Source organism: Aquarana catesbeiana, linkage group LG01, assembly GCF_042186555.1.
Source record: "Aquarana catesbeiana isolate 2022-GZ linkage group LG01, ASM4218655v1, whole genome shotgun sequence".
In the NCBI taxonomy this organism is placed as follows: Eukaryota; Metazoa; Chordata; class Amphibia; order Anura; family Ranidae; genus Aquarana; species Aquarana catesbeiana.
Genome location: NC_133324.1, coordinates 17,016,716 through 17,038,530, shown reverse-complemented (window position 1 = coordinate 17,038,530; position 21,815 = coordinate 17,016,716). Strand labels below are relative to the sequence as shown.

At 45.4% G+C, this 21,815-nt stretch overlaps 1 protein-coding gene across 1 annotated transcript in view; it reads right to left on the bottom strand.

Annotated features, from left to right (window-relative positions):
* The window catches only part of LOC141130612 (uncharacterized), a 106,178-nt gene that overhangs the window by 34,601 nt on the left and 49,762 nt on the right, over nucleotides 1-21,815 (bottom strand). Inside the window, 1 exon segment of the mRNA XM_073618152.1 lies at nucleotides 4,383-4,522. Within this exon segment, the coding sequence (XP_073474253.1) occupies nucleotides 4,383-4,522 (140 nt within the window).

Here is a 21,815-nt window from a genome sequence, read left to right as displayed (position 1 = left end):
TGTAGACGCTAAAGCTTTTGCGCAAACCAGTCAATATACGCTTATTGTGCTTTTTTGTTTTACCAAAAATATGTAGAAGAGTACATATCGGCCTAACTGATGAAGAAACTTCACTTTTTTTTTTTGGATATTTATTATAACAAAAAGCAAAAAATATCGTTCTTTTTTCAAAATTGTCAGTCTTTTTTTGTTTATTATATATTATATATGTATATGTGCAGTGATGGTGGAAACCCCTGCAAAGGAAATTGCTGTTTATTTTAAACTTTTCTGTTCCTTTTAACCACTTCCGGACCGCCGCACACCAATATACGTCCTTACTTTGAAGAGGGATATCGTTGTTATGGCAGCAGCTAGCTGCCATAACTCTGGTACCCTCTTCTTCGGCCGACAGTCCGGTTTCCGATAAGAGTGGTCTCTGCAGCGGATTCGCTGCAAGATCACTTTTATCGGTGGCGGGAGAGGGCCCTCCCCTCCGCTGCGCTCCGGTGCCCTCCGCCGCTTACCGGAGCCGTCCGCAGTGGCGGAGGCGATCGGATGTTGTCTCTTCCTGGGTATGGAGACGAGTGAGGGGAAGATGGCCCCCACCATAACATTGCAGGGTGGAATCGACGTCAAAACGTCACTTCCGCCCATAGCTCTTAAAGGGTCTTTTTTTTTTTTTTTTTTTTTTTAAATGCCAATATTTTTTAGTTTTTTTATTGCATTTTAGTGTAAATATGAGATGTGAGGTCTTTTTGACCCCAGATCTCATATTTAAGAGGACCTGTCATGCTTTTTTTTCTATTACAAGGGATGTTACATTCTTTGTAATAGGATTAAAAGTGACACAATTAAAAAAAAAAAAACAGTGTAAAAATAAACAATAAAAGGTAAATAAATAATTACAAAAAAAAAATGTAAACGCGCCCCGTCCCGCCGAGCTCGCGCGCAGAAGCGAACATATACCTGAGTAGCGCCCGCATATGAAAATGGTGTTCACACCACACATGTGAGGTACCCGCCACGATTGGTAGAGCGAGAGCAATAATTCTAACCCTAGACCTCCGCTGTAACTTAAAACATGCAACCGGTAGAATTTTTTAAACGTCGCCAATGGAGATTTTTAAGGGTAAAAGTTCTCGCCATTCCACGAGCGGGCGCAATTTTGAAGCGTGACATGTTGGGTATCAATTTACTCCGCGTAACATTATCTTTCACAATATAAAAAAAAAAATTGCGCTAACTTTACTGTTGTCTTATTTTTTTCATTCAAAAAAGTGTATTTTTTTCCAAAAAAAGTGCGCTTGTAAGACCATTGCGCAAATACGGTGTGACAGAAAGTATTGCAACGACCCGCCATTTTATTGTCTAGTGTGTTAGAAAAAAAAATGTATAATGTTTGGGGGTTCAAAGTAATTTTCTAGCAAAAAAAAAAAAAACTTTTTAACTTGTAAACAACACATAACACAAAAAGAGGCTCGGTCCTTAAGTGGTTAATAAAAGTGGGCTGCCATGCCCTTAAAAAACGCAGAGTGGAGTGGCACGTTTCTGAAAATCGCATGCATCGCTTGAATCCAATCACCCCACATGTTTACACACCAAAGAACAACCCAAAGGAAATTCTCCTGCTTCTGGTGATCACAGCGATACCACATATGTGTATATTATTTGTTGTTTATACCCGTAGTACAGCCCAGAAGCAATAGTACACATTTTGCTTTTCTTTTTTTCTTTTTTGTCCTACCTAAAACACACCGACACTGGTGCTAATTTAAAAAAAAGAATTGAAAAATCCTGCCCAAAACATACTGACCCTGACCTTGATCTTTGACCCTTACTTGACCAAACACTAACCCTGACACTAACCTAGATCAAATTGGTCTGGGTATTTTTTCTTTATTTTTTATTTTTATACACACACACAAACTTTTTTTTTTCCTTTCTGCAAGGAAAGAGAAAGGTACATTGTATCTTTCCTCTCCATTCACAGAGAGAGAAAAAACACAGGGGGCGGGCTTCACAGTGTCTGATCACTGTCCTAGCCATTCAGAGGCTACCACAGCGATCAGGTGACCCGGAATTGGCAGCTCCGGGTCCCCGACATTAGTACGGGGGCCCAGGGGTTCACGGTGAGACCCCCATGGAAAAAAAGCCCACTTCCGCATACCTCCCAACATTTTGAGAGGGGAATGAGGGACACCTACTAGGAAACGTATGTAGGCATAGGACACACCCCCTGCCACGCCCCCTTAAAGGGAAAATAACAAAAAATGTTAATTAAATCCACAAGTGCTTTTTTTTTACCACTACTATTCCTTTATATTGGCTTTTAAAATTGAAAAATGCAGCAATTTAGAACTCAGATGAAAGGTTTAGCGCTGGGAAACAGTCTCTGAAAGATAAAAAGTGCATTTTATATACAACTATATAGATCAGACCAAAATGAGGGACAAATGAGGAGGAACGAGGGATAGAGGGACATTGCTCCAAATCAGGGACAGTCCATCGAAATCAGGGACAGTTGGGAGCTATGACTTCTGTGAGGCTGCATATACAGTATGTGTTACGGCTCTCTGGGGACTCTCCCTCCTCATTGGCTGGGACCATTGGCTCCCCCTGCTGTCAATCACAGGCAGTAACCCAATGAGAAGAGCGAGGGGGTGGGGCCCGAGCCGAGGCTCTGTGTGTGAATGGACACGCAGAGCACCGGCTTGGCTTGGGTGCCCCCACAGCAAGCTACTTGCTGTGGGGGCACTCGGGAGGAAAGAGGGGCCAGGAGCCCAAGTGAGGGACCCGAGAAGAGGAGGATCCTGGCTACTCTGTGCAAAATCATTACACAGAGCAGGTAAGTATAACATGTTTGTTATTAATAAAATAAAAAATTGACTTTAATATCACTTTAATAACATCAGCATTGTAATAACAATACAAACACAACACAAACAATAGTTATACTGTATTTGACAATCCAATATAATCTTATTTGAAAAGCCTCTGCTGGCTGTGTCTTTCTACAGCTTTCTGGATTCCCAGCATGCTTTGCAGCTTCTCCTCCATTTCTAAGGACTACATATCCCATGGTACTTTACTGCCTGCAAGCAGTGATTCCTATCCGTACTCCGCCTCCTGAAACTCCTCCTCTCGGCACCTCTGTCATTCAGAAGGCAGGCTCTGTGAAATGTGTGACACAGCAGTGCCTACTCACAGGGCATAGTGACTACGTCATGTCAGTCAATCAGAGAAAGCAATGTATTCTAGCAATGAGAGGCCAGAGGTTGTGACATCATCAGCCCGCCTCTCTTACTCAGCCAATCAGGGGAAGCTTTGTATTCAATGCTAAAATACATGGCTTTCTCTGATTGGTTGAGCGTCTAGTGTGTTCCCGGGAATAAGAGAGGAAGTCTCGGCTCAAACCTGGAACCAGGGTCACTGATAAGGGGGCAGCACTGGTCCTCCTGCAAGGGGCCCAGGCTCTATATGTTCAAGGAGGGGCCCATAGAGCTTTATGGCACCTCACTAGACCAGCGGGTGGGGAGCATTTACTGAAACAGATCCCCCTGTGACTCCCCCCCCCCCCCCCATCACAACCATCTTCTCCTCCTCTCTTTCCCGTTTGGTTCCGGTAATTGTGCCCCCTCCCCTGCTATTCTGATCACCCCCCACAATCTGAATTTTCCTTCCTGCAGCTCCAATCCTCCCGTAGGGTGTCAGGATGTAGAGCTGAGCTGGGGTGGGGGGACCAGTAAATGTGTCATATTTACTGGCCCCTTCATTTCTTGAATGAACACAGTAAGCAATGGGTTATGATCCTCCCTGTGTTCATTTATAACAGAAGTATAGCAAACTGTGTTTACTATGCTTTAGTTTGTGATTGAACAAGGAGCTTCTGTACTGTATGCAGGTAAGTGGCCCAAATGCACACTGTCTGTGTTTGGTGCTATACACCGGTGCTATACATGTCAGGTAGGTTGTATGGGGTCCCATCATTTCTAACACAGTGCGGTATGCTGTATACAGACCCTCCAGCTACATACATTTTATACCGCACATCCAGGTTAATGAGGGCCATAGTTCATTTGGGCCAGCTTGGCCTGAACAACCTATGTAAAGTGTAGTAAAAGCTGGAGTTCAGCTTAATTATGATAACTCAAACAGTAAAATCTCACATAAACTTTAACATATTGATGTCGTTTTCAAATGACTTTTTCTTCAGGCTGCGGACGTTTCAAAAAAGTCACGATACTGACATGGAGGACCGGCCTTTGAAAACCACTGAGATGTGAAGCTGACATCTCTCCTGACTTTATTCTGAGCTTCTACAGGACTTTCTGACAGGTCCCCTCACCTCCCGCCTCTCATCATCCTGATCCCTACACTTCAAAGACTCAGGAAAAGTCTACATTGACACTTTTTGACACCATGAGAGTTCTGTGAGCTACGACATGAAGTGATCTCCTTGGCTCTTTCTCCCTGGAAGTGATTGGAGACAGATGTCCGATATTCCGAGAGACAACGGGGAGTTGGAGCATCTGGAGACCCTCTGAGAAGAAAGGGAAAAATGAATCATAGGGGAGCAGAGTCAGAACTCCATCTTTTTTAGCTCATGCCGGAGGTGAATAAATGTTGGCTGATTACTGCCAGTCATGACCCTCTTATGGGACACACCAGCCGGGATGTTAAAGGAGGGCTCCGCTCTCTCTCGTGTACAGTATCTCACAAAAGTGAGTACAAACCCCCCAGGGCCATCTTTAATATTGATTGGACCCTGGGCAAAAAAATTTCTTGGGCCCCCCTCCATGCAGTTTCGCTCTCCACCTGCTCCGAGACATACAATAAATAGCAGCTAGACTCAAAATCAGTTTACTGAATCAGATCAGGCAGCGATTGCGATTGGTTGCCAGAGGTTACAGAGTATCATTACCGCTCACTGATTAGTTGCTAGAGGTTACAGCATATGATTTCTGCTTGTTTGGTTGCTAGAGGTTACTGCACATCATTACTGCTTACTGATTGGTTGCTAGAGGTTACAGCACATCATCTCCTCACTGCCTGCACACCATGGACTGGGGAGGTGAGGGGACCCATTAATAGACAGAAAACTCCTAGGACTCCTGGGATCAGTGGTAGTGCTGGGGGGAGGGTGTGATCAATGCAATGCTGATTTTTTTTTTTTTTTACCGACTACCAATATAAAGAGAAGTTTCAACACTGGCCACCAATGTAATAGGGGTTTACACTGACCACTAATGTAATGGGGGTTTACACTGACCACTAATGTAATAGGGGTTTACACTGACCACTAATGTAATGGGGGTTTACACTGACCACTAATATAATGGGGGTTTACACTGACCACTAATGTAATGGGGGTTTACACTGACCACTAATGTAATGGGGGTTTACACTGACCACTAATATAATGGGGGTTTACACTGACCACTAATGTAATGGGGGTTTACACTGACCACTAATGTAATGGGGGTTTACACTGACCACTAATGTAATGGGGGTTTACACTGACCACTAATTTAATAGAAGCATTCACAGTAACCACCAATGTAAAGAGGGATTTACACTGACCACCAATGTAAGGGGGACATTCACACTGGCCACTGGTGTGAATGAAAGGATTCTAAGCCCCAATGTAATGAGAAGATTTACACTGACCCCCAATGTAAGTGAGACATTTAAGCCACGTACACACGAGCGGAATGTCCGACAGAAAAAGTCAGACGGAAGCTTTTCGTTGTCTATTCCGATCGTGTGTAGGCCTCATCAGACTTTTTTTTTCGAAAATTCTGACGGACCTAGAAATGGAACATGTTCTAAATATTTCCGACTAAACCAATTCCTATCGGGAAAACCGATCGTCTGTATGCTGTTCCTACGGACCAAAAACGACGCATGCTCTGAAGCAAGTACGAGGCGGAAGCTATTGGCTACTGGCTATTGAACTTCCTTTTTCTAGTCCCGTCGTATGTATTGTACATCACCGCGTTCTGGACGGTCGGACTTTGGTTGGATTTTGGTTTGACTGTGTGTAGGCAAGACCGCTTGAATGGAATTCCGTCGGAGTTCCGTCGGAGAAACCTTCGGAGTTTATTCCGACGGCAAAACCGGTCATGTGTACGCGGCATTAGCCTGAGTTCACATTTGTGTGTGTCGGGAACGCATGCAATATCACTTTCTTGACACCACAGAAATGTGCTGCCCTTTAGCAAATACACAGCAGTGCCATCAATTGTTAATGACACCCTCACACATCTGCTGACATGTGCCTTGGCACCGTGTGATTTTGAAAAATGGTTGGGGACTTGCTTCCACATTTGTAGCGCATAGAGCAGCCCATTGAAATGAATGGGCTGCCCTACATGTGACCTACATCTTTATCCACCCTATCAGTACACCTTTACATCCTAAAACCCCTGCTAACCTCTGCACCCCAAACCTCCCCCATCCTCTCCACTCCAATCCCCCTCCCCTTTAACTCTACCTGCCTGCTCTGCTCTTCTTTGCACCTTCCTTACCTCCATACATCACCTACTTGCTCACCTGTGCACCCCAAACTTTAATTCCTTCTCTCCCTACCTCGGCACACCCCACACTACCCTCCCTCCCCACATTCATTTGCTTACCTTTGCAGAACAGGCTGCTGGTAGGCTTAATGACCACAGTTGTAGGTAGGACTTTCAAGCATGCCCCCTTTACCTCCCCAGTGGGCAGCATTCAGTATAGGTGATGGTGGATATGACCTCAGGGGGGCATGATATATATATGAATACCGCCTCTATTTACATATGAATTCTGCTGGCCTCCGCCGGTATTTACATATCAATACCGATATTTACATGTAAACACAGGGTCTGCAGGTGAGTCCTCTGTACACAATAGGGCAGAGCTGGGCAGTATTAGTAACAGAACTTCACACTGAGATATCAGGACACAGGATGGGACTAAAACCTCAAGGGAAGAGGGAACCCCGTTCCGTGGTTCCAGTAATTGTGCCCCCTCCCCTGATATTCTGATCACCCCACAATCAGACCTTTCCTTCCTGCAGCTCCAATCCTCCCATGGGGTGTCAGGATGTAGGAGCTGGGGTGGGGGGACCAGTAAACGTGTCGTATTTACTGGCCCCTTCATTTCTTGAATGAACACAGTAAGCAATGGGTAATGATCCTCCCTGTGTTCATTTATAACTTAAGCATAGTAAACTGTGTTTACTATGCTTCAGTTTGTGACTGAACAAGGAGCTTCTGTACAGAACTTTTTTTTCCTATTCATTCATTTATTATTCTTCAGTGCAACCAAGGCTGCAGAAAAATGGATTGAGGAATCTATGTCCTCAATCTCTTGGTACTCTTGCCATGTGAATGAGTGGTTTGTTCATTCAGCTAGAGCCACCTGTTACTCTATGGGAATGCAGCAGCTGTACAAACACAGCCACAGTTCCTAATCTGACAGGTATGCAGGTGCAGGTAAGTGGCCCAAATGCACACTGTCTGTGTTTGGTGCTGTAAACCACACCCACATGCCTGGGGGGGGGGGGGTGTCAGGTAGGTTGTATGGGGCCCCATAATAACAAGTGCGGTATGCTGTATACAGAGCCTCAGCTACATAAAGTTTATACCGCACATCCAGGTTTGTGAGGGCCATAGTTCATTCGGGCCAGCTTGGCCCGAACAACCTATGTAAAGTGTAGCAAAAGTTGGAGTTCAGCTTAATTATGATAACTCAAACAGTAAAATCTCACATAAACTTTAACATATTGATGTCGTTTTCAAATGACTTTTTCTTCAGGCTGCGGACATTTCAAAAAAGGCACGATACTGACATGGAGGACTGGCCTTTGAAAATCACTGAGATGTGAAGCTGACATCTCTCCTGACTTTATTCTGAGCTTCTACAGGACTTTCTGACAGGTCCCCTCACCTCCCGCCTCTCATCATCCTGATCCCTACATTTCAAAGACTCAGGAAAAGTCTACACTTTTTGACACCATGAGAGTTCTGTGAGCTACAACGTGAAGTGTTCTCCTTGGCTCTTTCTCCCTGGAAGTGATTGGAGACAGATGTCCGATATTCCGAGAGACATCGGGGAGTTGGAGCATCTGGAGATCCACTGAGAAGAAAGGGAAAAATGAATCATAGGGGAGCAGAGTCAGAACTCCATCTTTTTTAGCTCATGCCGGCGGTGAATAAATGTTGGCTGATTACTGCCAGTCATGACCCTCTTATGGGACACACCAGCCGGGATGTTAAAGGAGGGCTCCACTCTCTCCTGTGTACAGCATCTCACAAAGGTGAGTACACCCCCCCAGGGCCATCTTTAATATTGATTGGACCCTGGGCAAAAAAATTTCTTGGGCCCCACTCCATGCAGTTTCACTCTGCACCTGCTCCGAGACATACAATAAATAGCAGCTAGACTCAAAATCAGTTTACTGAATCAGATCAGGCAGCGATTGCGATTGGTTGCCAGAGGTTACAGAGTATCATTACCGCTCACTGATTAGTTGCTAGAGGTTACAGCATATGATTTCTGCTTGTTGTTCGGTTGCTAGAGATTACTGTACATCAATACTGCTCACGTATTGGTTGCTAGAGGTTACTGCACATCATTATTGCTTACTGATTGGTTGCTAGAGGTTACAGCACATCATCTCCTCACTGCCTGCACACCATGGACTGGGGAGGTGATGGGACCTAATAATAGTCAGAAAACTCCTAGTACTCCTGGGATCAGTGGCAGTGCTGGGGGGAGGGGAGGGTGTGATCAATGCAATGCTGATTTTTTTTTTACCGACTACCAATATAAAGAGGAGTTTCAACACTGGCCACCAATGTAATAGGGGTTTACACTGACCACTAATGTAATGGGGGTTTACACTGACCACTAATGTAATAGGGGTTTACACTGACCACTAATGTAATGGGGGCTTACACTGACCACTTAATGACGACAGTTGTAGGTAGGACTTTCAAGCATGCCCCTTTACCTCCCCAGTGGGCAGCATTCAGTATAAGTGGTGGTGGATATGACCTCAGGGGGGCATGATATACATATGAATACCACCTCTACTTACATATGAATGCTGCTGGCCTCCGCCGCTAATTACATATCAATATCAGTATGTAAACACAGGGTCTGCAGGTGAGTCATCTGTACACAATAGGGCAGAGCTGGGCAGTATTAGTAACAGAACTTCACACTGAGATATCAAGACACAGGACGGGACTAAAACCTCAAGGGAGGAGGAAATTTAAACAGGGATAGATGGCAATTATGAGGCATCTGCTTCGGGCCCCACAACAATGACAGTGCCCAGGGCAGCTGCCCCTTTTGCCCTGCCTTAAAGACGGCCCTGCACCCCTCACATTTTTGTAAATATTTTATCATATCTTGTCATGTGACGACACTGAAGAAATTACACTCAGGCTGCATGAGTGCTGCCGGCACTGGGGAGCTACAGTTCATTGAGGGAACTATGAATGCCAACATGTACTGTGACATACTGAAGCAGAGCATGATCCCCTCCCTTCGGAGACTGGCCGCAGGGCAGTATTCCAACATAACAACCCCAAACACACCTCCAAGACGACCGCTGCCTTGCTAAAGAAGCTGAGGGTAAAGGTGATGGACTGGCCAAGCATGTCTCCAGACCTAAACCCTATTGAGCATCTTTGGGGCATCCTCAAATGGAAGGTGGAGGAGCACAAGGTCTCTAACATCCACCAGCTCTGTGATGTCGCCATGGAGGAATGGCAGAGGACTCCAGTGGTAAACTGTGAAGCTCTGGTGACCTCCATGCCCAAGAAGATTAAGGCAGTGCTGGAAAATTATGGCGGCCACACAAAATATTGATACTTTGGGCCCAATTTGGACATTTTCACTTAGGGGTGTCCTCACTTTTGTTGCCAGCAGTTTAGACATTAATGGCTGTGTGTTGTTATTTTGAGGGGACAGCAAATTTACACTGTTATACAAGCTGTACACTCACTACTTTACATTGTAGCAAAGTGTAATTTCTTCAGTGTTGTCACATGAAAGGATATAATAAAATATTTACAAAAACATGAGGGGTCTACTTATTTTTGTGAGATGCTGTAAATGTGCATAATATCTTCTTTGCCAACATTTTTAGGCACATTGTGGTCAAGAGTCTCACTTATTCTCTACTGGACTTTAATTCATAGCGCCCAACTGTCCCTGATTTGGAGCAATGTCCCTCTGTCCCACTTTCCTCCTCATTTGTCCATCATTTTGGTCTGATCTATATACAGTAGTTGGATATAAAATATTTTTATTTATCTTTTAAAAAGTGTCTCCCAGTGCTAAACTTTTCATCCAATTTCTAATTTGCTGCATTTGCAAATATTAAAAGCCAATATAAAGGAATAGTAGTGTTAAAAAAAAAAAACACTTGTGCACTTTTTTTTCCATTAATTCTCCTTTAAGGGGTACATCGCTGGGTAGGAAGGGCAGCTGCAGCGATGGCTGAGATATTTTTTAGGGCTGGTGATTCCCTTCAATGTAAAAGTAATCCTAGCGGCTATGGAGATTAGGGATGGGCTAAACAGACCCATGTTCGGTTTGCGCCAGAACGTTCGAACATCGCAAAAGTTTGGCCCCAAATGACAAACCCCATTAAAGTCAATGGGACACGAACATCAAAAATTAAAAGTGCCCATTTTGAAGGCTTATATGTAAGTAATTAGGCATACAATAGTTATAGGGGTCAGGGTCCTGCCCTGGGGGACATGTATAAATAAAAAAAAAAGGTTAGTGAAAAACGTCATTTTTATGAGCAGTGATTTTTTTTTATTTTTAAAATGAAAGCCTAAAGATGAAAAATTCCTTCCAATATAGTGCCTGGGGGGTCCCCTTAGTCTACCTGTAAGGTGCGCATCTGTATCATGTCTAGAATCTGCTGCAGCAATAATTGCATTTATAAAGCCCAAAAAAATGAAATTTTCCCTGCAAACTGCCTTTATTTTGGTCAGCAACAGCTGAGGAGCCAGTGTGTATGATGAGGCCACAATGTAGTGCACTGGGAACAAGATTAGAGATTTTTTGGATATATTCTGGTGTCACTTTGACATTGTATAGAGGTAACGGGTGCGTAAAAATTGGTCTTTGGGTGTCGGTGGTACCTTCCCACCGTAACCCTATAGAGGTAATCTTGATGAAAGCAAGAATTGGCCTTGCTGTAAAAAATTGCAATTATATGCACCTGTCAAACAGGTGCAGAAAAATTACTCTTTGGGTGTCAGGGGTGCCTTCCCACTGTAACCCTATAGAGGTGCTCTTGATGAAGGCAAAAAAAATTGCAATAATATGCACCTTTCAAACAGGTGCTGAAAAATAGGTCTTTGGGTGTTAATTGTGCCCATGAAACCTATACACACATCCCAAAAAGACTTAAACAGTGACATCGGCATCAGGGGCTTCATAGCTGGTAATCCAGGACTGATTCATTTTTATAAAAGTCAAACGGTCCACGGAGTCTGTGGACAGATGTGTTCTATGATCAGTAACAAAACCTCCTGCAGCACTGAATGCCCGTTCTGAAAGCACGCTGGATGCAGGGCAGCCCAACAACTCAATAGCATACTGGGCAAGTTCTGACCAGTGGTCTGTTCTCATGACCCAGTATGTCAGTGGATCGTCAGCTGGAAAGCTCTCCATCTCTGTTTTGGCCCCAAGGTAATCATCCCTCATGTGATGCAGACGCTGCTGATGGGATGTGGAAACTGGCAGCCCTGGGCGGCGAGGTCTAAAAAAATTCTGAAATGCCTTCACTTAGGCAGACACCTTCTCCAACATTCCTCTTTTGACCAACAAAAGACTCAAAACGACGTTTTCCACGACATTGTAACCTACTGGAGTCAGGCAAAAAGTTCAATAAAATCCTCTTTAATGTGTCCTCAAGAGATTTTATCTTCTGCACTCTCTGTGGGGACAGGATGAGTTCAGAGACCTTCCCCTTACAACGGTGGTCAAGGAGGATTGCCAACCAGTAATAATCCTTCTCCTTTTTGCCACGTATTCTTGGGTCCTTTCGCAGGCTTTGAAGCAGGAGGTTGCCCATGTGCCTCAAATTTGCAGAGGCTTGAGAAGCAGACTCCTCGGGGTCACTCAGGATGACAACATCTGGAACTTCCTCCTCCCAGCCACGTACTACTCCCAAGGGTCCTGGGGTTGGAAAGACGTCACTTACAGATTTATGCATGACTTCCTCTTCTTCGAAACTTATGAAAGTGCCAGAATCCTCCTCCTCATCTTCCTCCCCTCTCTCCTCTTGTGTGCTTTGAGACATAGGAATGATGGTGTTTGGATAAAGTGGGCCTTGAGAGGAAAGGAAGTCCTCCACTTCTTCCTGCTGCTCTGCCTCCAGTGCCCTCTCCATAATGCCACACAGAGTCTACTCCAGGAGGAACACAACAGGGATTGTGTCACTGATGCATGCACTGTCATGGCTCATCATCCTTGTGGCCTCCTCAAATGGTGACAATACAGTGCATGCACCCTTATTGATCAACCATTGGTGTGGGGAAAAAAAGCAGAGGCAGCCTGAGCCTGTCATCGTGCCATATTCACATAGGTACTCGTTTACAGCCCACTGCTTCATGTAAAGCCGTGCAGCATTGACAAATTTGAGTTCCACCTGGTGGGCATGTCACAAATCAGGCGGTTTATGGGCAAGTGGATTTCCTGCTGAATATCAGCCAACCGAGCACTGGCTGTGCTAGCACATAAAGAACTATTGGGCATCAAACTGGCAGTAACGCACACAGAACTATATGGCATTAAACTGGCAGTAACGCACACAGAACTATATGGCATTAAACTGGCAGTAACACACACAGAACTATATGGCGTTAAACTGGCAGTAACGCGCACAGAACAACATGGCATTAAACTGGCAGTAACGCACACAGAAGTAAATGGCGTTAACCTGGCAGTAATGCAATCAAATAGACGGTGTTCAACTGTCACTACACTGACACTATCTGAACTGTCCCTACTCTAGGTATACACTAATGTCAAGATTACTGACAAGGTCTCACTACACTACAGTGAAACTATCTGAGCTGTCCCTACTCTAGCTGCACACTATGAAAAGCTGAATGATGGTTCTCCTCATTATACTCACACTATCCCTAGACTGACACTAAACTAATATTCTACACTGACAATTGAAGCAGAATAGCACAGTATAGCACACTAACTAACTAATAGCACTGAACAGAGCCCTGTTCTATCTCTCTCCATGCCGAAATCACACTGAAATTGTCTGCCATTGAAAGAATACTTTTATACTGTGGGGCGGGAATGAGTCACGATTGGATAAAGTCATGATGAGAATGTCCAATCATGACTCTGACAGTGCTCTGTGCCCTGATTGGCTGAAGCTTTCACTGCTTCAGCCAATCAGGGCTTGCAATGCACTGTTCTGTGCCGCAATGCATTGTGGTTGGTTTGGGGGGCGAACAGATGGTCGAACGATCCATTTGTTCCACTGTTCGCCGAACGTTTGAACAGCGAAAGTTCGGCCCGAACTTATGCTCAGGCCAAATCGTTCGCCCATTCCCTAGTGGAGATGCTGGATTACTTTTACAGGTGGCAGAAGTGGCCCCAACCTCTCCCGCCCCCACCTTTACCAGGCTCTCCTGTGCAATCGGAACAACAGAAAACTAATAACAGGAGCTAAGAAAAATGTTTTTTTTTTGTTTTTTTTCATTCTTTTTTTCGTTTGTTTAGCAAAAAATGAAAAAAATAAAAAAATAAACCCAGTGACAAATAAATATCACTAAAAGAAATCTCTATCTGTCTCAATAAAATGATAACATTTTTATTTGGGTACAGTGTTGCATGACCGTGCAATAGTCATTCAAAGGGTGACAGCGCTAGAAGCTGAAAAGTGGCCTGGGCAGGAAGGTGCCCGGTATTGAAGTGGTTAACCACTTGCCAACTTTCACTTTCTTCCTGCCCAGGCTAATTTTCAGCTCTCAGAGCTGTTGCACTTTAAATGACAATTGCGCAGTCATGCTACACTGTACCAAAACAAAATTGTTATAATTTTTTTTTACACAAAATGGAGCTTTCTTTTGGTGGTATTTAGTCACCACTGGGGGGTTTTATTTTTTGCTAAATAAACAAATAAAGACCGAAAACTTTGAAAAAAAAAACTAAAACTTTTTCATAGTTTGTTATAAAATTTTGTAAATGGGTAATTTTTCTCCTTCACTGCTGTGTGCTGAAGTTGCTGCACTGATTGGCACTGATGAGGCGGCACCGGTGGGCTCAGATGAAGAGGCACTGGTAGGCCGCACTAATAGGCAGCACTGATATGTGGCACTGATGGGCAGTGATAGGCGGCAATGATAGGTGACATTGATGGGCACTAGTAGGTGACACTGATGGGCACTGGTAGGCTGCACTGATGGGCACTAGTAGGTGGCACTGATGGGCACTGGTAGGCCGCACTGATGGGCACTAGTAGGTGGCACTGATGGGAATTGGTAGGCTGCACTGATGGGCCGCACTAATGGGTACTGCTAGGCTGCATTGATGGGCACTGGTAGGCTGCACTGATAGGTGACATTGATGAGAAGACACTGGTGGGCACTGATTGTCAGCAGTGGTGAGCGCACTTTTGCAGAAGCCGATTATCGGCTCTTTTCTCCTCTCCTCCACATGCTGACAGAGTATGGATGGCGGCTTCCCAGAACTGGACGACAACGCTGTAGCTGTCATTCGGCTATAGCGCAGTCAGCAAGTGGTTAAGGGCCCCTTCAAGCTTGTACCCTTTTATGCTCTACTACAGAGTAATACTACATGTGCACTAATGTGCACTATTTTGCACACTAAAATGCCTTCTGTTAAGGTAGCCCATTTGTTTGTCAACAATCCTCAATAGCCAAAACATTGTGTTGTGGCTCATTGTACTCGTGCATTGAGGTGTCTAGCTAAATGAACAGCACCATAATGCATTGTACGGACTGCTGTACATTAGTGTGCATTGTGGTAATGTACAATTAATTATGCCCCCCACACTGAGGTCTGAAGGGGGTCTAGTTGTTCTAGTATGGGGGTGTATAGTCTCTCTTGGATGTCCTATTCTGTACATATGCCATGTCTGTCCACCTTGTAGGAGTTGTGGTTTCTAGGCTCTATCTCTGTAAATACAATGAAACGTTCCCATGTGTTATCAACTCGTTCTGGGAAAAGTCTTTAGATTCAGTGTAATCATGTTTAAGGAGGGGAGGGGTGATTGGATTTCAGAGTTGATTGTGTTTCCAGCAGTTGTGAGAGTCGTAAAAATTAAGTTCAGCTCTCGGGAAACATCTGCTGCTGCCAACAAAGAGCAGGAGCGAGACGCCAACATGCGTACGTGCAGGGCTGTCTTAACAACACTATGGGCCCCTGGGGAAAGTAATGCACTGGGGCCCCTACCAGCTTGCCCCAATTTACACACCTACTCTCAAGAATTAGAGTATAAGCAGTTGATAGAATTAAAAATATTTATTAGTACTTTCAATAAAATCGATTTTAAACAATAAAAAAGCATTTCATGAATCAAAGACTAATTGACGCAAAAGTACAGGGGTGGAGGCAGAAGAGCACAGTGCAGGGGTGGAGGCAGAAGGGCACAGTGCAGGGGTGGAGGCAGAAGGGCACAGTGCAGGGGTGGAGGCAGAAGGGCACAGTGCAGGGGTGGAGGCAGAAGAACACAGTACAGGGGTGGAGGCAGAAGGGCACAGTGCAGGGGTGGAGGCAGAAGAGCACAGTACAGGGGTGGAGGCAGAAGAGCACAGTACAGGGGTGGAGGCAGAAGAGCACAGTACAGGGGTGGAGGCAGAAGAGCACAGTACAGGGGTGGAGGCAGAAGAGCACAGTACAGGGGTGGAGGCAGAAGAGCACAGTACAGGGGTGAAGGCAGAAGAGCACAGTACAGGGGTGGAGGCAGAAGGGCACAGTACAGGGGTGGAGGCAGAAGGGCACAGTACAGGGGTGGAGGCAGAAGAGCACAGTACAGGGGTGGAGGCAGAAGGGCACAGTACAGGGGTGGAGGCAGAAGAGCACAGTACAGGGGTGGAGGCAGAAGAGCACAGTACAGGGGTGGAGGCAGAAGGGCACAGTACAGGGGTGGAGGCAGAAGAGCACAGTACAGGGGTGGAGGCAGAAGAGCACAGTACAGGGGTGGAGGCAGAAGGGCACAGTACAGGGGTGGAGGCAGAAGGGCACAGTACAGGGGTGGAGGCAGAAGAGCCCAGTACAGGGGTGGAGGCAGAAGAGCACAGTACAGGGGTGGAGGCAGAAGAGCACAGTACAGGGGTGGAGGTAGAAGAGCACAGTACATGGGTGGAGGCAGAAGGGAGAAGGGCACAGTGCAGGGGACAGAGGGCACTATGGGAGTACAGAGGACACTATGTGGGGGGGTGCAGGGGACAGACAACACTACTATGGGGGGTGCAGGGGACAGAGGATACTACAATGGGTGGTGCAAGGGACAGAGGACACTACAGTGGGGAGTGCATTGCTGGTCAAAGGTGAGGTGGATTGCTGGGCACTGGTGAGTCTGCATTGCTGGGCACTGGTGAGTCTGCATTTCTGGGCACAAGTGAGGCTGCATTTCTGGGCACTGGTGAGGCTGCATTGCTGGGCACAAATGAGGCTGCATTGCTGGGCACTGGTGAGGCTGCATAGATGGGCACAGCTGGGTCCTGCATTCTTTATGTAGCACACTCCTGAGCCCTAGGACTCTCTGGGGACCCTGATGTAAGGAATGGACTCTCTGGGGACCCTGATGTAAGAAATGGACTCTCTGGGGACCCTGATGTAAGGAATGGACTCTCTGGGGACCCTGATGTAAGAAATGGACTCTCTGGGGACCCTGATGTAAGGAATGGACTCTCTGGGGACCCTGATGTAAGGAACGGGATCTCTGGGGACGCTGATGTAAGAGTGGCTCTCTGGGGACCCTGATGTAATAAGGGGGGCTCTGGGGACCCTGACGTACAGTCAGGTCCATGAATATTGGGACATCAACACAATTCTAATCTTTTTGGCTCTATACACCACCACAATGGATTTGAAATGAAATGAACAAGGAGTGCTTTAACTGCAGACTTTCAGCTTTAATTTGAGGGTATTTACATCCAAATCAGGTGAACGGTGTAGGAATTACAACAATTTGTATATGTGCCTCCCACTTTTTAGGGGCCAAAAGTAATGGGACAATTGGCTGCTCAGCTGTTCCATGGCCAGGTGTGTGTGTTATACCCTCATTATCCCATTTACAAGGAGCAGATAAAAAGTCCAGAGTTCATTTCAAGTGTGCTATTTGCATTTGGAATCTGTTGCTGTCAGCTCTCAATATGATATCCAAAGAGCTGTCACTATCAGTGAAGCAAGCCATCATTGGGCTGAAAAAACAAAACAAACCCATCAGAGAGATAGCAAAAACATTAGGTGTGGCCAAATCAACTGTTTGGAACATCCTTAAAACGAAAGATCGCACCGGTGAGCTCAGCAACACCAAAAGACCCGGAAGACCATGGAAAACAACTGTGGTGGATGACCGAAGAATTCTTTCCCTGGTGAAGAAAACACCCTTCACAACAGTTGGCCAGATCAAGAACACTCTCCAGGAGGTAGGTGTATGTGTGTCAAAGTCAACAATCAAAAGAAGACTTCACCAGAGTGAATACAGAGGGTTCACCACAAGATGTAAACCATTGGTGAGCCTCAAAAACAGGAAGGCCAGATTAGAGTTCGCCAAACAACATCTATAAAAGCCTTCACAGTTCTGGAAAAACATCCTATGGACAGATGAGACCAAGATCAACTTGTACCAGAGTGATGGGAAGAGAAGAGTATGGAGAAGGAAAGGAACTTCTCATGATCCAAAGCATACCACCTCATCAGTGATGCATGGTGGTGGTAGTGTCATGGCGTGGACATTTATGGCTGCCAATGGAACTGGTTCTCTTGTATTTATTGATGATGTGACTGCTGACAAAAGCAGCAGGATGAATTCTGAAGTGTTTTGGGCCTTATTATCTGCTCATATTCAGCAAAATGCTTCAGAACTCATTGGACGGCGCTTCACAGTGCAGATGGACAATGACCTGAAGTATACTGCAAAAGCAACCAAAGAGTTTTTTAAGGGAAAGAAGTGGAATGTTATGCAATGGCCAAGTCAATCACCTGACCTGAATCCGATTGAGCATGCATTTCACTGGCTGAAGACAAAACTGAAGGGAAAATGCCCCAAGAACAAGCAGGAACTGAAGACAGTTGCAGTAGAGGCCTGGCAGAGCATCACCAGGGATGAAACCCAGCGTCTGGTGATGTCTATGTGTTCAAGACTTCAAGCTGTAATTGACTGCAAAGGATTTGCAACCAAGTATTAAAAAGTGAAAGTTTGATGGATGATTGTTAATCTGTCCCATTACTTTTGGTCCCTTAAAAAGTGGGAGGCACATATACAAACTGTTGTAATTCCTACACCGTTCACCTGATTTGGATGTAAATACCCTCAAATTAAAGCTGAAAGTCTGTAGTTAAAGCACATCTTGTTCTTTTCATTTCAAATCCATTGTGGTGGTGTATAGAGCCAAAAAGATTAGAATTGTGTTCATGTCCCAATATTAATGGACCTGACTGTAAGTAGGGAGGCCCTCTTTAGGGACCCCGATGTAAGGGAGGGGGGCTCTCTGGGGACCCTGATGTAATAAGGGGGCCTTTGGGGACCCTGATGTAAGGGGAATCTGCACTCAGATATGTAACGATATGTATATTATATATACATACATATATACACACACCCCGCCCCCTCTGACGTCACGGGTAAAGCCATAGGGAATTCCCCGTCAAGTCCCCATGCATGAGAGGGGGGAGGGGTCACCGGGTGGCCCCGCCCTCCGTTATTTAAGAAGTGTCAGAAGAAGAGAAGCGTCACAAAGCGGGAGCCTCCCATGGATGCGGAGCGGCCCAAGAACGAAGCGGGGAAGAAGACGCCGCAGAGGAAGATGCCGGACGAGAACACCGGAGCAAGAAGTAGAGGATCGGAGGAAGAACCAGAGGAAGAAAAAGATGGAGGAAGAAACCAAAGAAAGAAGGAAGAAGACCCGAAGAAGATGGAAAGAAGACTTTAAATAAAGGAATTGTCAAAAACTGTCTCTTGTCATTTTTAAAATTTTTGACACTTTTTTTTGTGAAATGGTTTGGGTACTTTTGTACCTCATTACCATTTCACACAGGGGGGGCGGGATCTAGGGGTCCCCTTGTTAAAGGGGGCTTCCAGATTCCGATAAGCCCCCCGCCCGCAGACCCCCACAACCATCGGCCAAGGGTTGTGGGGATGAGGCCCTTGTCCTCATCAACATGGGGACAAGGTGCTTTGGGAGGCTACCTCAAAGCACCCTCCCAATGTTGAGGGCATGTGGCCTGGTACAGTTCAGGAGGGGGGGCGCTCTCTCGTCCCCCCCCTCTTTTCCTGCGGCCTGCCAGGTTGCGTGCTCGGATAAGTGTCTGGTATGGATTTTTGGGGGACCCCACGCCATTTTTTTTTTTTAATTTTGGTTTGGGGCTCCCCTGTGGGGAATTCACATGCCGTTTTTATCAATGAACTTTTATGTGTATTGTCGGACCGGCAATTCATTAATATCGGCGAGTAGTTTTAAATGACTTTTTTTCCTTTGAAATGTCATTTTGCTGTCAGACTGTTCTAAGCACAGGAAACATGCGCCCCTTTACAGGCATACTATAGACACCCCCCAGGTACGAAATTTAAAGGGATATTACACTTTTATTGTTTCACTTTAAGCATTATTAAAATCACTGCTCCCGAAAAAACTGCCGTTTTTAAAACTTTTTTTTGCATTGATACATGTCCCCTGGGGCAGGACCCGGGTCCCCAAACACTTTTTATGACAATACCATGAATATAAGCCTTTAAAATTATCACTTTTGATTATTCATGTTCGAGTCCCATAGACTTTAACGGTGTTCGCGTGTTCAAATGAATTTTTTGCCTGTTCGCAGGTTCTGGTGCGAACCGAACCGGGGGGTGTTCGGCTCATCCCTAGTAGTGAGTGTACAGCTTGTATAACAGTGTAAATTTGCTGTCCCCTCAAATTAACTCAACACACAGCCATTAATGTCTAAACCGCTGGCAACAAAAGTCAGTACACCCCTTAAGTGAAAATGTCCAAATTGGGCCCAAAGTGTCAATATTTTGTGTGGCCACCATTATTTTCCAGCACTACCTTAACCCTCTTGGGCATGGAGGTCACCAGAGCTTCACAGGTTTCCACTGGAGTCCTCTTCCACTCCTCCATGATGACATCACGGAGCTGGTGGATGTTAGAGACCTTGCGCTCCTCCACCTTCCATTTGAGGATGTCCCACAGATGCTCAATAGGGTTTAGGTCTGGAGACATGCTTGGCCAGTCCATCACCTTTACCTTTTTATATGAAAAGATATAATTAAATATTTACAAATATGTGAGGGGTGTACTCTTTTTTGTGAGATACTGTAGGATGGAAGTTGTCCCCCATCTGTTTTTTTTTGTCAAGTTGGGCATGCTACAAATTCCTCTACCCCATCCAAGTTGTTACACATAGCTCCCAACTGTCCCTTATTTCGAGAGACTGTCTCATAGTTGTATATAAAATGTACTTTTTATCTTTCAAAAAGTGTTTCCCAGTGCTAAACCTTTCATCTGATTTCTAAACTGCTGCATTTGTACATTTTAAGAGCCAATATAAAGGAATAGTAGTGGTAAAAAAAAGTCCTTGTGGTTTTATTTAACTTTTTTTTGGTTAATTTTCGTTTAAGCGGGTGTGGCAGGGGGCGTGTCCTATGCCTACATACGTTTGTTAGTAGGTGTTCCTTATTCTCATCTCAAAATGTTGAGAGGTATGGTTACCCCTAAAAAAAAAACAACAAAAACAAAGCCAAGGGTCTGACTTCTTGTGTCTGGGTGCAAGTGGAAAATGCATGTTGCCTGGCTGTGCAGGAAGAGGGGAGCCAGTTTACCAGCAGCCCTACGTTGTCTAAGTTTATTGAAATGTCTGCATTTTCCAGCACACACCAACGCAGTACAAAATGCCAGGAGATGAGGCAAATGGCCCTGTCTGTGCATTGGGAATTGCGTTGGGTGACACTGCTGGCATGAACAGCCCCCTTAAACGATCGGAAGGAGAGAAGAAGAAAGTTCTTAGTTGTCGGGACCGGCGGTTGAGCAATCTCCAGAATGTTTTGGATAATTAGAGTCTTTCCACCGGTTGTGAAATCTTGGCTCACGTTGTCGCCTTTTGAAGGAAACAATTAATTTATTTGTCCCAGACAGCGTGTGGATGTGAGCCTGACGCGGCGGTTCCCATCCATCTAATGAAGGAGGTAATAATCGCACGCCCCCGCAGTCACACACGCCGCCAGACAGCTGAGCAGACGCAACACGGAAAGCCGGGCCCTGTGTGGGCGGACAGTCCCCCCCCCTGCCTTCTAGGGACGCGTCTCTCCAAATGTCACATGAAACACCATCTCTATTCCTTCTCATTTTACATCTGATGTGTGTGTCCCCCCCCCCCCACCTCACCGGGGACTCTGCGCTAAACTTCCACCCAGCGACGCGGGAGATCGCTCTTTACCTTTCGATCTTTTTATTGATTTTTCAGAATATAAAGAAGGAAAGGGATACATCACACACATCAGAAAAGGGCTGCATAATTTTCATAATCGTATGTGTTTGATTTGATATGTGAAATATAAAATGTGTGCTGCACTTGCAGTGCCTTTTATTTGTGAATAGGAGCCCAAA